Below are 18,333 nucleotides of genomic sequence, written 5' to 3' on the forward strand. Positions count from 1 at the left end.
AGAGCATAATAAAATATAATACGTATTAATACATAAATATATGATATAATATAATATTAATGTAATGTAATATAATATTATTATAATATAGTACTATAACATTATGTATTATAGAATAATAATTTAATATAATATTAAATTATTTAACATAACATATCAATGTATTATGATATAATGTAATATAATATTATATTTATAGTATAATACAATAATAAATATATAAAATATTATAATTATTAGTATAAATTAATTTTTCATCCCTCTAATGACCATTTATCTCTCTAACAAATTTTCTAACTAGATGATAAAATTGGTTAAATAATTACTAATATTTTTATTTATTTATTTATTTAGATTTGATTATTTACCACTCATTCATTATTTTTTTATTTATTTTATTTAGTTATTTATTTATTATTTTATTTTATTGAAATATAAAAGAATCGTCGGTCATGAATGGTGGCCGGCATGGTGGCTGCTGCCGTGGGCAGCCAGGAGCCCATCTATGGCTCAAAGCCCAAACCCACATCGGCCCGTCTACAAATTGCGGCGCCGTTTTGTTTTCCGAACAGTGGAACAGGGGACGAATCCCGTGTTCGTCCCGATCGGACGCCGCGTCCCAGCGTCTCGCCCCACAAGCACACAATCCTCTCTTGTGGGCTCCCCCAAGCCCTTGTTCCTTTGGATAAACAGAGCAGCGCCCTGTTTCTCTCGATCCTGACTGCGCGACCGCGGCCCCAGCTCCCCTCGCCGCCGCCGGTACTCGTCCGAGATAGGGTCGGTTCCCGGGTGGGCTTCTCCTTGGTTATTTTATTTGCATTTTCTTTTATATATATATATATATAATTCATTGTTTTCTTGTGTAGCTGAGTAGTTTTAATGCTTCATTTAAGCTCTGCATTCGATCTTTAGCCCTTGATTCGCTAGATTTGGGCCATCATCGGTTGCTCGAGTCGCTTGGATTGGAGCGCTTGAGGGTTTCTTGATGTTTCTTGGCTAATTTGTTGGATTTTGAGTTATCGTCAGTTGATACAGAGTAATGTTGGATTCTTGACGAATTCGTCAATTGTTTACCTTCTACAAGGATTTCTGTTCAACCTTTGGTGGTTGATTCGTTGGATTTTGGTTAATTTTTGGCTGGTGCAGTTGACTTGAAGTCATTGGGATTTCTTGATGAATTTGTTCTTCACTTTTCAGAATCTGGGAATTATTTGGTCTTCTTTGAGGGTTTCCATTCGATCTTTCGTAGTTAATTCGCTGGATCTGGGTTATCTTCGGTTGATTCACTTGATTTGGAGGGAATATGATTTGTGAATAATCACCTCACGCTTCTTAAAATTTGAAATTAATTGTTCTTCTTAGAGGATCTGTAGTTCTTGGTTCGGTTGAGCTAGAATTGTAGAGGAAAACAGGCCAAGGTAGTGGTCTAATTATCAGAACAGCAGTAATATTCCCTGTTACAGCGATCGTTAGTTAGAAATTGAATTTTTCAAATGGTTGAAAACTTTCAGAAATTATTTTAAATTATTAGCATGACACTGATTCAATTTGCATGGTTTTGGGTGATGGGGGACAGCTGATTAAAAAAAAGAAATTCAGAAGGGGAAGGAGGAGGGAGGAGTCTGGAGTCCACCAGATGCCAGAACAAAGTCCATTCTTTAATCCAAATATTCTAACCACAACAATGGACATGAGGGTCTCATATATAGCCCTCTTTGTAACTGCCCATGATTCCCACAAAACATCATAACTACCCATGATCCCCACAACATAGCTAAATACAGTCATAACAAGTCAACAACTAACAAGGACGAAAATACATAATAAATAAACCAAAATACATAAGAAATAAAACTATGGCAGCCAAAGTGCTATGCACGCCGGCGACGCCTATACACATGCTGGAAACGGTGGTCTGTGTCCCCACCAACTCCCCTCAGCTGAGAGGAGTTCGCCTCTGGCGAAACGGAGGTCTGGTAATGCTCCAACAGGTCTGAAGCTAGTCGCTGAAGCTCATCTCTGCTAATCCAAGTATCATCTGACGGAGGTCGACCATGCCACCTGACCAGATATCGCTGATATCCACCATTCTGTGTACTGACAATCTGATCGTCCAAAATCTGTTCCACTGTGTCTGTGATCTGCGGAGAAATAGGTACAGGAGGCAAGGCAGGAGCAGGAAATAGGGTCTCAAAGTTGGATGTGAGGTCAGTGTCAGGCTCATTGAATGGGTCAGTAGGAATAGTTGTCGGACCTCGGTAGGCAACTAAGTCTTCTACATTAAAAACTGGATTAATCCCAAAATCACTTGGAATATCCACCACATATGCATTAGATCCAACCCGTTTCAGAATTTTGTATGGACCCATACTTCGGGCGTGCAATTTCCTAACGGCTCCTGGTGGAAACCGTTCAGGTCTGATTCTGATCATTACATCATCACCCGCTCGAAATTCTTGATAACGTCGACGTAAGTCAACGGCCGTTTTATATCTCGCATTGTTGATTTCAATTTTCTTCTTAATCTCTTTATGTAAATTTTGCATGTGTTGCGCAAAGGATTCAGCGGTCTCAGAGATTCTATTGTTAGCGGCTACTGGGATAAGATCAACAGGTTTTCGCGGTACATAACCTAAGACAATTTCAAAAGGGCTCAAGCCAGTGGTCCTGTTTACAGAGCTATTGTAGGCGAATTCAGCTATGGATAGAAGAAGATCCCAATTACCTGGGTGGTCACCTACTAAACATCGTTGAAGGGTTCCTAGACTGCGGTTGACCACCTCAGTTTGCCCGTCTGTCTGAGGGTGATAGGCTGTGGAATATTTAAGCTTAGTACCCATAAAGTTCCATAGGGTCTTCCAAAAATAACTAACAAATTTGACATCTCTATCAGTCACTATCGAGGCTGGAAGCCCGTGGAGCCTAACGACCTCATCAAAGATAATCCTCGCAACTTTGGAGGCATCAGAAGTCTTGGAAGTGGGTAGAAAATGTGCCATCTTAGAGAACCGATCCACTACCACGAGAATGGAATCATGCTTACTTCTAGTCTTTGGCAATCCTAGCACAAAATCCATACTAATATCCTGCCAAGGACGATCTGGGACAGGAAGGGGTGTATATAAGCCAGTGTTTTGTTTGCGCTGTTTGTATAGATGACAGGTACGACACTGACTAACAATTTTTGCAACATCCCGTTTTAAGCTAGGCCAATAAAATCTTTGTTCGACCATATCAATGGTCTTATTTCTACCAAAATGGCCAGCTATTCCTCCCGCATGAAGTTCCCAAACAAGAAAATCTCTAAGGGATGTTTGAGGGATACATAGCTTGTTTCCTCGGAACAGAAATGCATCAACCACAAGGTAATCACTATTGTCCCTGGTGTGACTTTCTAACACACTAGCATAGATCTCAGCGAAGTCTGGACAAGTTGCATAATCGGCAATCATACGATCAAATCCAGTAACCTTGATGCTTACTGACAAAAGTAGTGCGACACGTCGGCTTAGGGCATCAGCTGCCTTGTTGTCAATTCCTGCTTTATGACATAACACGAAGGTGTATTCTTGAAGAAATTCAGCCCACTTTCCGTGTCGTGAACTCAATCGTTTCTGAGAATTCAAGTACCTCAAAGCTTCATGATCAGAATATAATACGAACTCTTGAGGTAATAGATAGTGACGCCAGTGACGCAGCGCTTGTACAACTGCATAAAATTCTTTGTCATAGGTGGAATATTTTCGTTTGGCATCATTTAGCTTCTCACTGAAGTATGCAATAGGATGTCTGTCTTGGCTTAAGACTCCACCTATACCTAGACCAGATGCGTCACAAGAGACTTTAAAAATTTTGGTAAAATCTGGAAGACGCATTACCGGAGCTTCAGTCATTCTAGTCTTGATCTCTTGGAATGCCCTTGAGGCCGCAACGGTCCAATGAAATTCACCTTTCCGGATACAATTCGTAATCGGTGCAGTGATCGTACTAAAATTCTTGATGAACCTTCTATAAAAGGTGGCTAGGCCGTGGAAGCTTCGCACCTCAAATAATGTAGTGGGTTCGGGCCATTCAAGAATAGCTTGGACCTTCTGCGGGTCTGCTGAAACACCCTCAGAAGAAACAACGAATCCTAAGAAGATTACACGATCAGTCATAAATGAACACTTCTTAAGATTCGCATATAGGCTTTCTTTTCTTAGTGAATTGCAAACCAAACGTAGGTGCTCAAGGTGTTGTTCCTTGTTTTTGCTATAAATTAAGATATCGTCAAAGTAGACTACAAGGAATTTACCCATGAAAGGTCTTAGCACTTGGGTCATAATTCGCATAAATGTACTAGGTGCATTTGTTAATCCAAAGGGCATGACTAGCCATTCGTATAACCCATCCTTGGTTTTGAAAGCTGTTTTCCATTCATCACCTGGGCGGATACGGATTTGGTGGTAACCACTCTTAAGGTCAATTTTGGAAAAGATAGTGGCACCTGCCATCATATCAAGCATGTCATCCAATCGTGGTATTGGAAACCGATATTTAACCGTTATCTTATTAATTGCCCGGCTATCCACACACATTCTCCAAGTGCCGTCTTTTTTGGGCGTTAGAAGCGCCGGCACCGCACACGGGCTAAGACTTTCTCGGATGAACCCTTTTTGGAGTAGTTCATCAACTTGCCGTTTCAATTCAGCGTGCTCAATCGGATTTAATCTATAATGAGGCAAGTTCGGGAGAGTCGCCCCTGGAACCAAGTCTATGGCGTGCTGAATGTCACGCATAGGGGGAAGCTCATCAGGAAGGTCCTCAGAAAAGAGATCCCTAAATTCTTCCAGAACATGATGAACTTCCTTCGGAAAATCTACTTGAAAATCAGGAACAACTTCTTTGGACACTAACACAATGACTATGGATCCTTGGGCTGCTGCTTTCTCAAATTCCTTAGGACTAATGATTTGAAGGCGCTTTTCAACCTTCACATCCTTCTTTCCAGCAATAGAAGGTCTAGGCGGTAGAGGGTTTAGTCGAATTTTCTTTCCTTGGTGAACAAAAGAACAGGAATTGGATTTGCCATAAATGGTCACATCCAAATCATAAAGCCACGGCCTACCAAGGATGATGTGTCCGACGTCCATGGGAATAACATCACACCAGACCTTATCATTATATTCAGAAAAGTTGATTTGGACTAGACAACGCTCAGTGACTGATATAGCGGTTTTATCCACCCAAGACACATTATAAGAATTAGGGTGAGGCACTGTCTTTAACTGTAGCTTCTTGATAGTTCTTGTGGATACAACATTGACACAACTCCCGCTGTCAATGATAACCTTACAGCTATGTTTGCCACATTTGATATAGGTGTGAAATATGGAGCGACGCCTCCAGTCATCATCTTCTCGCTTTGGTTGTGTAAGGACACACCTGACTACACCTAAAGGAGTGGAACCCTCAAGTGAGTCCGGGTCCTCACCTTCATCCGACTCTTCAGGGTCTATTTCTGGTTCATGGACCAACTCATTCTCTTCATCATTTCTATCTTCTTCGATGACCAATGTTTTCTTAGTAGGACATTGACTAGCTCTATGCCCAAAACCAAAACATCTGTAACACTGATCTCGAGAAATTTTGGGTGGTTCACTTAAAATTCCCTTACTCTTTTGATCATTAATTTTTGGGGACTCAGTCGCTTGATTTCTAATATTAGGCTTACTCCAAGTATTAGTTTGACTACCGTGGGTGTTCTTATAATTGGTCTCCTTAAGATCAAATCGCCTAAAGGTTGTCTTATTAGTATAACGCTCAATGTCTTGGACAAGTTGATAAGCATGTTCTAATGAATTGACCTCACGCAGAATAAGCTCTTTTTGTAAATCATCTCGCAATCCGGACCTAAACCTAGAAAGGGTCAATTCCACACTCTCGCGTGCATCACATCGCATGAAGAACTCATCAAAGCGAGCGATGTACTCAGACACAGGTTTGTTTCCTTGAATCAGTCGTTGCCACTGATCTAACAGGCGACTCTTATAGGATGTTGGGAGATATTTTTCCTTTAACTTCTCCTTCATTTCATCCCATTGTACCACAGGGGGTTGCCTAGCTCTAGTAAGCATATTTTCTATTGTGTTCCAATGCAACTTTGCGGGACCAGTGAGCTTCATTTTCGCAAAGCGAACTCTGCGATCTTCTGATAGATTATACCATTCAAAGTAATGGTCCATATCAGCGAGCCAGTCAATGAAAACTTTTGGGTCGAGACGACCATCATAACTTGGTGCATCGATCTTAATACTGCGCATTACGTGCTCATCTGGTGTCTCACGCGATCTTAGATAGTCCCTTTGGTGTTGTTGCCCAAGGCCTCTGGCACGGAGCGGTTCAAACTCACCAAGTTCAGACTCTCCATCGTTGTGGGTAACTTGGAGGTTGGTGATTGAATTTTCAGCCATAGTCAAGCGAGTGTTCAGTCTAGTTTCAAGGTCAGTGATTCTTGCTCCTAATCTGGTTTCTAATGATGCTATGGCATCTAACACCTGTTGGTTTGGGTTGGTCGACATCTCATGTGAGTAAGATGTACCGCTGCGAGTTGTCATACTCTAGAATTCAAAAATCCTAGAGATATAATTAACATTCAAATAAAATCAACAATGTTGAATAAAAGACGACTTTTGACGTAGTCTTGGTTACCTTCGAATTAGCACAGGTGATAACTAAATATCAGGACCTTAGGTACTGCTAACCTTGGTCTGGATCATGCAAAATCTTTACAGGTTAATCTAATGAAAGTGGGGTTCTTCAAATTGAGTTGGGTTTCACCAGATTCAAGTAAAATTTCCTAGTTGCCTTTCGAGGATTTGAAAATAATTTATAAGGCTCAATATGTGTTTTCAAGGGGCTTAGGCTTTTATAAAAGCAAGGTCCTATCTCAAACCGACAACATGAAGTGAAACAATAATAATCTAAAGATAGCTAGTTTATAGGGAAAGGCTGAAAAATAATTATTTAAAGGAAAGATACGACCTCTTCTTGCAGATCTGAATCAGTGGATGAGTTTGGATGTCAAAGTGTAGGATGCAGAACCGGAACCCGACGATTTGTAGGAAATGCTGCTGGAAGATGGCTGACTGCAGCGTCGTTGTAGAAGTCCAACTCACGGCAGGGTCTGGATCCAGGTGCAGGGCCTGAAAGCGAAGCCCGCAAAGCACTGGGCCAGAAGATCAGCTCGGCCCGCGTGACAACAGGCCGAACACTGGCCGGCCCACTCGCCCGAAAAGCAAAGACTAGATGGGACCCGAAGCTTCTGGATGGCTTCGGATCCCGCTGTGTGTCGTTGGGTGAGGAGCTTCTGATACCAAGGAGCTGAGGGTGACACCGGTGGAAGAAGAGAGGGGAGATCTCCGTTTTGGGGAGCGAAGGAAGCGGCGAGGGCGGACGATGGAGTCGGCAACGGAGGTGGAGGTGGTGGCGCGGGGAAAGAGATGGGATGGAGGTTTCGGTGAGATGGGAGGGAGAAGAAAAAAAGATTAGGGTCTGAGGGATGAGGTATGGAAGGGAGAAGGGTTTCGGTGAGCTGGAAGGGGGAAGGAATGGGAGAACTCGAGGGTTGGGGAAAGAGTGGAGGCAACGGAGAAGATGGAGGGAGGGGCGGTGGTGTGACCGGGCAGCGGTGTATGTGGTCGCAGAGGAAAGCGGCGGCGGCGAGCGAGAAGGGCCTGGCGGCGGAAGGGAGAGGCGGCTCGGCGGCAGCAACAGGGAGCGGCGACAGTGGCGGTGGAGGCGTGGCAGCGAAGCGTCGACGGCGGCAGCGGTGGCGGAACCCTAGATCTAGGGTTCTTCTCCGTCGAGCAACAGGTACGATCTTTCTCTCTCTTTTTTTTTTTTTTTTTTTTTTGAACAGCACGTGCAAGTCACGTGCTGCGTCTGGGGTGGTCACGTGTGAAGTCACGTGCGAGGCTCACGTGAGGGTCATGTGACCTCTCTTTTTTTTTTTTCTCTCTTTTTTTTTTTTTTTTTTTTTTTTTTGGAAACGGATCCGGGTTAATAGACTGGGTAACGGGTGAGGGACTTACCCGTTAGCTGGTGTTTCTTCAACCTCCCGACGGTTTCGGGAGGTGGTACCGGGCTCTGCGGCTACGGTTGCTGGCAGTTCCCGGCGGCCGATCGTGCCGAAGTCCACGCTAGCAGTGCAGAGGGGGGAGGTCTCAGTGGTCTGTGGTGGTGGCCGGCGACCGGTCACCTGCTCCGGCACTGGGTTTCCTCGCAGGAATGTCTCCCGTCTCTCTTCGTGTGCGCGGTGGCCGGCAGACGCTTCGGCGGGTCCGAGGGACAGATCTGAAAGAAGGGCAGCGATGCTCCTCTTCTTTTTGACAGAGGGAGTCACCCGTGGTCCGTCAGCTCGCTCCGGCGTCCGGGGTCGGGTTACCGCGTAGATTTTGTGTGCCCACCGGAATCCTGGGATCCGGCGGTGCTCTGCCATACACTTGGTAGATTTCTGTGGGAGTTTCGGGACAGAGGAGACAACAAAAGATTTTTTTTTTTTTTTTTTGCAGACTGTCCCACTGCGGCCCAGAAAAATGGCAGTGAAAGAAAGGGAAGGGAAGTAGACTGAGGATCGGGGCGTTGGCACAGAGGCAAAGCCCAACAGTGCTCTGATACCAAACTGATGGGGGACAGCTGATTAAAAAAAAGAAATTCAGAAGGGGAAGGAGGAGGGAGGAGTCTGGAGTCCACCAGATGCCAGAACAAAGTCCATTCTTTAATCCAAATATTCTAACCACAACAATAGACATGAGGGTCTCATATATAGCCCTCTTTGTAACTGCCCATGATTCCCACAAAACATCATATAACTACCCATGATCCCCACAACATAGCTAAATACAGTCATAACAAGTCAACAACTAACAAGGACGAAAATACATAATAAATAAACCAAAATACATAAGAAATAAAACTATGGCAGCCAAAGTGCTATGCACGCCGGCGACGCCTATACACTTGCTGGAAACGGTGGTCTGTGTCCCCACCATTGGGATTATAAGGTTTCCAAATATCTTGTGAGGTGATTAAATTACCTAGTTGTTGACATCTGCAAGGTACGTAACATCTTCACTTTATAGTGTTTATTTAGAACTAATTGTAAAATATCTTGTATTCAATCTTGTGCAAATTATTATGATAATTCCAAATTTAATTGCATATAAAATCTCTATAAATATGAAAAATTAACTCATGATTTTTTTTCTATTAATTAAATTGCATGGTGTCACCTATCATAGTTAGATCAAGCATGTAAGAGTATAATTGTTGTATGTTCAATTGTACAATTCAAAGTGGTATTGTAAAATAAAAGAAGGTTGGATTTATATATGTATATATATGTGTATCACCTAACTCTCAACTTGATTACATATGGGTCTGGACTTAATTATGTGAAGATCCTGCCACAGGAGTAATCATGGTGATACCCTGCATCAGGATTATAAATGTGGCGACTTTGCCATGGAGGTAATCGTGGTGATACCCTGTCATAAGGGTATAAATATGGCGACCCTGCCACGGGGGTAATCGTGGGCATGCTTGAGTTGCAGGGGTATAAATGCCGTTATAATCAGAGCTATAGAGCTAAAATGGATTGGAACTTGTTACCCAAGTTCAAATATATAAATATAAATATAATTGATTATAAGATTTGGATATTCTACTTTACTTTGATAAAATGTATCAATTCATTATGAGGACATTATTGAAAGGACAAAATGCATTGTTTCAATATGTGGATACTATTGAAAGTAAATGATATGAATTTACTTGAATGTATGTATAATATCTTATATGATTTAATTGAGCTAAACTACTTAATATGGCTTGATTCAATTCTATAAAATGGACTTGTTACTTACTGAGTTGTGAAGCTCATTATCTTCACTTACACACACACACACATATATGTGTGTGTGTGTGTATTAAAATCCAAGGGCCAATGACTAGGTTGATATCAGCTTTTGAGGAGAGCATCTAGAGGTAAGGCTGCATAATTAAAATAAATCTAGTTTTAATCAGATTGTTTGCAAAAATTTGTTGCTTGAAGATTATATATATATATGACTTAAATAATAGAAGTTTTGAGTTGTAAATTTGGATGAAGAACCCTATTTATAACTTTTGCTGGTGTGTAGGATATATGTAATAGTTTGTTTTGATAGTTTTGTTGTTCTGATTATCACCATTGCCTGTATATTAATTATGTTGTCACCAGATTAAGTTGAATTCATTAATACATAGAATGTCTTGCATGTTTATAGGGTCAACCTCTGTGAGTATGTGGTGGTTGTCTTGCACTCAAATTATGATTCTAGGGTTAGGGGCATGACATTTGGAGCATAGGAGAAGGTTGAGGGATCGAGGAGAGCTCGAGATCCACCTTCAGAAGAAAAAGCAGGGGCCTCAATAGGATCTCTATGGAAGGATTTAGAAATACTTGAATGCTGGTAGGTTCGCCACAACAAGAAAAGGGAGATCTAGCTAAGGGCTCTAATACCATGAAAAAAACAAAGCAATTTTTTTTTACTTTATTCATGGGGTTTAACCCATATTTAAACATGAATATGTTGAGTATATGGTACATGATAAATATATATATCTTTGGTGTTCATGCATTGTATTTGACACCTTCATTGCTTATGTGATAACATTTGTTGCTAAGACGAGATAGGTTTACAATCTTTCATAATGAGCCAGTATTCAATATCAAGTAGTGGGCATTATTCCATATTAGTTGACAAATCTCATGAAGAGGAATTGGCCTTTTCCTTGTGCCTTATGCAGTGCTATTGTAAAGACGATACATATATTTTTTTCATATACTTTACCAAGACTATTTGTACTTGCTTCAATGCTAAATTGGGAGCTCATGGATGGTCTGATTTTATTCTGTCTATGGAAAGAAACGAATACATTGATTTTCAAAGTAATTATTGTGTCAATAGATATTATTCGGGAAGTCAAGTTTCTGTTTTGTTATGGTGGACTTCTATTGCACTTAAAAGCTAGAGAGATTTGTACAATAGGAACAAAGTGGCTTTCTCGATATCTCAGGATGTAGTGCTCCTCATTTCATTTCTTCATGAAATGAATTAATAGGAAAGAACTTCGGCTAAAATAAAAAAAAGAAACTTCAGATTCTCCTGTATTTCTCTTATGTACATGAGCATGTCCACACATGAAATGGAAAAAAGGAACTCGTCTCTTATTAAATGATTACCTTTTTCCAGTACAACATATTTGGAATCAATCGCACAGTACAACCGATTTTCTTACAAGAATTTTTATTGAAACTCTTCACTGCAATTCATGAGGTTAAAGCATAAAATTAAATAGTTATTCTTCACGTGCATGCTTTCGTCTCAAGACCTCACTATGAGTTCACAACACTACATTTCTTTCTAATCTCTCCATTTGTCCCGGTTAGTACTTCAATTGCTCCCATCCTTTTTATTGAATTTTTGAATGCATTGAAAAAGTTTTTGGCGTTGAGCATCTTGTCTACAATGTTGGCTGAATGTTGGTCAGTTAGGAGTGCAGCATCAGATTTGAACAATCCTTGATGTAACTTCAAGTTCTCGTAGTAATGGGTGTCGAAATTAAGGCCACTTCCAGGGTCCATAGGTACTGTAGTGGTGTTATCAGATAAAGTCTTGCACTGGGTCTTCAAGAATGCTGCATAAGTTGCATTGAGAGATGGATCGGCATCACCCTTCCCTGTGAAGTTGTACAATCGATTGCTGAAAAAATTGCAATGTCCTATTCCAATGGTGTGCGCACCTGCCCAATTACAGAAATCGAAAATTTTCTATCATCTGACCTACTAAATTTTTTGGTGCGTTGCCATAAACAAGAAACAAATTATTGATCTTATGTGGGATCATTTTGGAGTTACCTCACAATGCACAAGAATAAAACCACAAGCCTTTGACTGGCATGTATCGAGATATTGGGCTGATGAGCTTATCGATAGGCAAGTCTTTGTGTAACATAATTATGTATGTGTAAAGCATGATTGTGGAAGTTTATTGTTTTGTGATTAAAGGCAGATGCTATGCAGTGTTCCTTATTATCAAGCTAGCCTATGGAAGAAGAAAAGAATTAAGAACCATTTCAGGTTGGGTGGAACATTTTAGCAAATTTAACATGGTGGAGAACTTGGTTGTTAAGGATTAAAAAGTTCTTTCAAACGATCTCTAATCTAGTGGAAAACATCATTAGGGCGTTCAAGTTTCATTGGACCAAGTGGTCCTCGGTCACTCCAACAATATTTGTTGAGAGCTATTTTTTCTTAAGATTAGTTGTATGTGATGTAATCCATTTTGTCTGAAAAATAAACAGAGAGATGTCATTTTTAGCTTTAATAGTTGTTCCACTCTGAACCTACCATGACATACTTATTAGAAAGTTTCTACAAAGTATGAGCCATTATAATCGTTACGAGCAATAGTGAGATACTACATTCTCACATATGAGAAAAAGAAAACAAATTACATATGAAACCTCAGCTAGATGAGAAATGCTAATATTTTAGATAATTCCATGTGTCCTTGACATATCCAGTACCTAAGGTTCACTCTTTTATGTCAAGGGGCAAATTTTGTGCTTTGAGAGATGAGACCACCATAAGGACAGACTCCATCTCAAACTTGTTATGCCGGTGATAAGGAAATTATAACGGCCACTATTTTTAACTATGGTTCTAGCCTTATCTCTATTCAATCATTTATCAACCCTATCTTGGATCTTCCCCGCTAACAATTTGAGCTGACTTGAGGACCTAACTTTTTCCCTAGAAATGTTAGTTGCGCTCGATCAATCGTTTTTGGCTTTGTTCGATGATGAAATTAGGTAGGATTCTTTTCTTTTCGGTATTCAAACTCACCTTCGCCAAATGTTGTTTTATTTCAATATTTTGGTTCTTTCCATCGCAAGTCACTTCTCTTTCCACAATACTGAAGCCTAAAGAAAGGAGAAGAAAGAATCAAATGCACCATCTCAGTAATAGGTAAATGCCTTTTTTCCCCATAATACAATTATTAGATGCATGTTAATGTTGTAATGTTGAAAGGCTCCCTATTAATCACTTTCAGGACGCACCTAGTGCCTGCTGCTGGAGGCTTTTTTAAGCGAAAATTTGGTATCCAGGTAGAACATATTCCAAATTTAAGTAGGATGATAGAGTAGCTTCTTTGACTTTGCTGAGATGTTGTCTCCCAATTATTCCCCAGTTTTGTTGGCACGATGAATCTTACAGGAAAATTACTAAGAAGTTCTTAGATTTCACAGAGAAATCTGAAAAAAATGTAGCTAGCAATGTCATTATCTTATAACAGCCTCTCTGATTTTTTGTCATTGATCATTGTGATAGAAATAACAATTAGTAGTTACTCAGTCCAGCCTTTTGACTGGATATTTTTGAAAAATTACTAAAAAGTTCTTTGATTTCATAGGAGAATTCTGAGGAACACGAGAGAGGCCACAAGGCCCCCCTCAAACGTATAGGAGCATCTTGAAAAATTTACGAAAGTTTCAGTAATGTCCTCATCACATAATTACCTCTAGGAGTTTCTCTCATCCATTAGAATTATAAAACTAACAGTTTGCACTTACTCAGTCCAACCTTTGACTAGATAATTATGAGCACTATAACAACTGCCATTAACCCTTGTAACGGAAATGATTTATAAGAGCATTTCTGTGGCCATGATCTAAAGAGGAACCAGTAAGAAGAGATATTGGAATTTTATCAAAAGAGAAAGAACAACAACAACATATATCTCAACATAACCGGTCCCTCCAAAACCATTATGAGAGCTGTTATGAGTTATGACATTTTAGTGACGTTATTCTAAAACATTAATTCACTGGAGACAAAAGAATGCTAAAACATGAGTCTCAGGTTCATTACCAGGTAGCCAAGTCTTTTTACTGAAAAAGGTGAGCAGATCATAGCAAATTACCAGAACATGCTTAATATGATGGAATAATTCAAATGGCTGCCAATTCTTCAGGTAAATGCTTCAATAACGTTACCTGACAAGACGACGAGATCTTCGACATCAAGAGTCTTGTTTGCGAAACGACCGGCGAGAGTTGTGAAGTTGGAGAAGGGCGAAGGGATGTTGGCACGGGCCTCTGATGCCAGGGAAATGGTGCCGTCCCTCCTGCCGGTCTGAACTTCCCATAAAGACTCCTTAAGCTGCCAATGGATATATCTTGGTTCATATACCAATCACCGAAGATTTATGACTAGAGGTACGTTGCTCCTTTCTTTTTGCGCAAAAATAGTTCGCTACTTACTTGGAAGGAGACTGAGTCCCTAGCAGCCAATGCAATTATATCGGCGCAGGAGACGGTCTCAGGGCAAGCTCTCTCTAATGCTGTCTTCACCTCTTCAATGACATCAAAGCCTGCTAGTGATAAGTTTGGAACGGCATCCTTCTCAGCGGTATTGTTTGCCGTTGAGTTGATAAGCACTGAAGCATCACAGCCCTATGCAGCAAGAACCAGGATCTAGTCAGTACAATAGCCTTATTTACATGCATGCAAGGGATTGCATAAGTTTAAGACTGCATCAATAAATCTTCATATTGCAATGCATTGAATTTGGTGACGCTAAAGATTATGATGGAAGGGTCATGGCAGAGAAATTTATCTCGCAAGACATTTAGAATTGCACAAGTCTTGATTCCTACCCTAACAAAGCAGTCATGAAAGAACATCCTGAGGAGCTTCGCAGGCAACTCGGAGTTATCAGCAACATGTTTCCATATGATGTCTTGGACAATTTCCTCTGCTTGTGGGCAGCTCTTCTTGTAGAAGTGATGTTCTAGGCCTGCAGCTTGGCCCCTAAAAGAACCACCAAGAGCCACCACTGAGAACAACAGGAGAAGAAGGAAGCTGGACTTCATCTCTGGTAGCCTGATTCAGATGTGAACTGGGTTTGGCAGAGAAAGGAGGCTTCTCTTGTGTGACATCCTAAGCTACAAGTGCTCCCTTCTTACAGAGGAATTGGATACTTTCACTACAGTCTAATGGGGACGTGCAAGCATTTGCATGGATCATGATCATGGTCAACTTAACTATTAAATGTAGCCAAACAATTTTTGAGACAACATCGAGGTTTCTGGTCCCAACCCAACTCATTGATATAATAAATTTTAGAGTAATACGAGCAGCACGCCGACCTAGGTCATTGCCCCATTGGTGACAACTCTGCAGGAAATTTATCAATTGAAACAGCTGACATTACCAACTAAATATAATGAACAATTGTTTAACACTTCAATACATAGTTTCCACATTTTAGATCTCTCTATATCTCAAGGGAACACCGAAAATAAAAAAAAACATCACTAGGGATTTCAATCATTATCACAAAAGAAGAGATTTTTTTCTTTTAAATTGTTGCGTTTAATAGTAGAGACAGTTTAATCTATGTAGGAAAACTTTGTAACGAGATAATGACCATCAGTTTGTAGCAGTAAGAGAGAGGCGTGACTAAAGCTTCAAGAATGCAAATTGGCTACTGTGTATTGAGGGAAAGGAAGAAGGTACAGTAATAGACATATTGGGTGCAAAAAACAAGTTTAGGCTATTATTTTATCATCTAGTTAGTTTTCACAAACTATTAATCCTGAGCTTGACATGAGTCCTTTGTGTGCTACTTCTGTGAGGGCTTTTAAGACTCACTAGTTGCCAGTGGGCATGAAGTAAAATGCCAGGCAAAGATGATTATGAGATGCAGAAGTTACTTCAAAGGTTTTTGTTCCAAAACAATGGCATATAATGCATTGCAAAGTCTGTTGCCCGAAATTGTTTTGGGCCATCTGAAAAACAAATTGAAGCACTATTTAGCTCAAAAGGATTTCAAAAAAGATATGCTCCTTACTCATATTCTTTGTTCTGCGTTAATATAGCATTCGCTATGAATTATAATGAAACAACAGCATCATTCTTTCCAGCAAAAGATCTATGACCATTTTGCATTTAAATAATACTACTTTTCTGTTTTAAACGATTGCAATCTATAATTTCTACAGCATTTTTTAGCACCGCTATTATATATTTGTAGTTTCATAATACATATATATATATATATATATATATATATATATATATATATATATATATATATATATATATATATATATATGTATGATGTATGCATGCATGCATGCTTAAATGTATGTATGCATGCATGTATATATCTCTGTATCTACACATGCTTGGGGACATATTTCTCAAAAGATTTCCTGAGGAAACTGATCTCAGTGATGGGATTTAGTGCAGCTGTTTTCACTAATAGGCAGCTAGAAATTAAGATGCATGGATATTAGTCTTTTCACTATTTGGAGTTTATTCACCATGCGAACCTCTTAGATCTGGCTCCCTTAATTCACTATTGGATGTTCCTCTGCATGGATATCAGTCATTCTGCCAAACTCTGGTTGATGACTTGATGTTAAGGTTTCTTTAATTTATTGACAGCATGTCATTTGTAATGTTACTCAAAGAACCCAACTGCTTATTTGTGCGATTTGCTACTTCCAGCGAATACAATAGAGAAGAAAAGCCTAGAAACAATCACGCAGGCAAATCTTTTAATATATTTTCCAATAAGAGAGATATATGAGGTAATGTCTGTTGGAACTCGTACGGGCATGTGTTTAGTCCTATATCGATTATTCGCCAAGGAGATCTTGAGTATTTATACAAGACTAAGTAACTCAAAAATGGTATCAGAGCGAACTCGACTCATAACCTATGTAAACTAGGGGATACTGCAGCACCAGTTCATGGAGACTGACCATAGATCGATTGTAGTGCTTGTGATTAAATTTGAATAAATTTGAATCCTTATCTCGACGAGAACATCAGAACTTGAAAGAGAAGAGTATGTGAGGACCTATATGGGCGTGTGTTCAGTCCTACATCGGTTATTCCCCGAGAAAATTTTAGATACTTATACCAAACTAAGCAATACAAAAAAATATATTTTACCTAATTTTTTGGGGCGAGGCCCTGAATTGCAACAATGTCACCCCCCTTAGTAGTCCAATCCCTCCACCTGCATACCAGCACTCTATATTTGTACACTATTAAACGCTTATCAGTCAAGCCTGCACTTGTCGGTCCCAGTCAAAGGCTGGGCTGCCAAAACTTCTTAAAGTCCCAAATATATAATTGTCATATAGATGTTACTAATTCAGCTTTTTGTCTCTTTAACATGCTAAATAACTTTTCTGCATGGGAACAGATCACTTAGACTTCAACAAAACAAGGATTATAATAACTCACCCCAGTATGATTCTGACTATAAGCTACGTAGCACTACCATTTTATGATTCACTACGTATTCTTATCAATTAAATATGCATCCAGATGCCTCCCTTGTAACTGAAGTATACTTCATCAGCTCAAGCCATGTTATGATCCCACATAATTGGGATAGAATCGAGGCAAAACTATAGCCATGTTGTCTCACGACAATCCCTAGCATTACCCTCCATCCAATGCAGCAGAAACATGGCACCTCCCATGCACATGAAACAACACCACCATCAATTTCCTTAGATTGTGGTCTAGTTACCTTGACTTGCGACACCTGTTATAATTTATTATAAACACTTTTTTAGTGTGTTTCTTTCATCTTATTATGGAGGTGGAGAAGGGATCAAGAAGGGTCCCTTAGAATATAATAGAAGCTATTATTGGAGAAGTATCTGGACCAGAACATGGGTCGAGGCATTGGATCGAACACCTTATCAACAGCTGTGGGCAGCAAAAAAAAAAAAAAAAAGCCATTGACCACATGGCTGAGCATAGGGTGGGGCATTAGGCTTATGCTATTATTTGGTGTTGCCTAAGATAGATCTTTCCAGTTGCTGAGACTTTAGGTAACAAAGCAGCAGATGAAGTGAGGAGACATGGATAAGGTCTATTAATTGGGACAATAGCCTTCTTTCATTTATATTAGTGTTTGGACTTTGTCATTAGATGAGCAATTATTAGTCCATGTTCATTAAATGTTGTGGTGGGTTTCCACCATTTTGCTCAAAAAAAAAGAGAAAAAAATGTTCATGCTCATCATCCTTATTTTCTTACTTTCTCTTCTTTGTCAAGAAAGGTGCAGCATATAGCATATACCTTGACTAAATTCATGTTTGTCACTGAGTAGAATATTTCCAAGGTTATGTATTGTAGATCACAATGCAATGCAGGAAAATGTGCATTGTGATTCTTGATTTGAAATTTAAAAGGAGCTTGATCTTTGGATGTTAT

The 18,333-nt window shown here is 39.9% G+C and overlaps 1 protein-coding gene and 1 long non-coding RNA gene across 7 annotated transcripts; one reads left to right on the forward strand and one right to left on the reverse strand.

Moving 5' to 3' along the window:
• Positions 1-555: 555 nt before the first annotated feature.
• Positions 556-14,669, forward strand: LOC148714889 (uncharacterized). Of its 6 annotated transcripts, none has more exons than XR_016399539.1 (4): positions 556-789; positions 9,045-9,098; positions 10,308-14,304; positions 14,376-14,669. It is a non-coding gene; the product is annotated as an uncharacterized LOC148714889 (long non-coding RNA). The 6 variants fall into 6 exon arrangements; XR_016399540.1 differs by having other exon boundaries at positions 556-777; positions 9,045-13,054; positions 13,140-14,304; XR_016399538.1 differs by having other exon boundaries at positions 556-777.
• Positions 11,231-14,960, reverse strand: LOC148714890 (peroxidase 3-like). The gene is made up of 4 exons (XM_088716810.2): positions 14,745-14,960; positions 14,350-14,541; positions 14,083-14,248; positions 11,231-11,826 (listed from the first exon to the last, which is right to left on the reverse strand). Exons 1-4 carry the CDS (start codon positions 14,958-14,960, stop codon positions 11,420-11,422), a joined length of 981 nt encoding a protein of 326 aa, XP_088572936.1. The 3' UTR covers positions 11,231-11,419.
• Between the last annotated feature and the right edge of the window lie 3,373 nt (positions 14,961-18,333).

This window comes from Phoenix dactylifera, chromosome 2 (assembly GCF_051530095.1).
Source record: "Phoenix dactylifera cultivar Ajwa chromosome 2, Ajwa_hap1_PhDact_Kaust_v1.1, whole genome shotgun sequence".
In the NCBI taxonomy this organism is placed as follows: domain Eukaryota; kingdom Viridiplantae; phylum Streptophyta; class Magnoliopsida; order Arecales; family Arecaceae; genus Phoenix; species Phoenix dactylifera.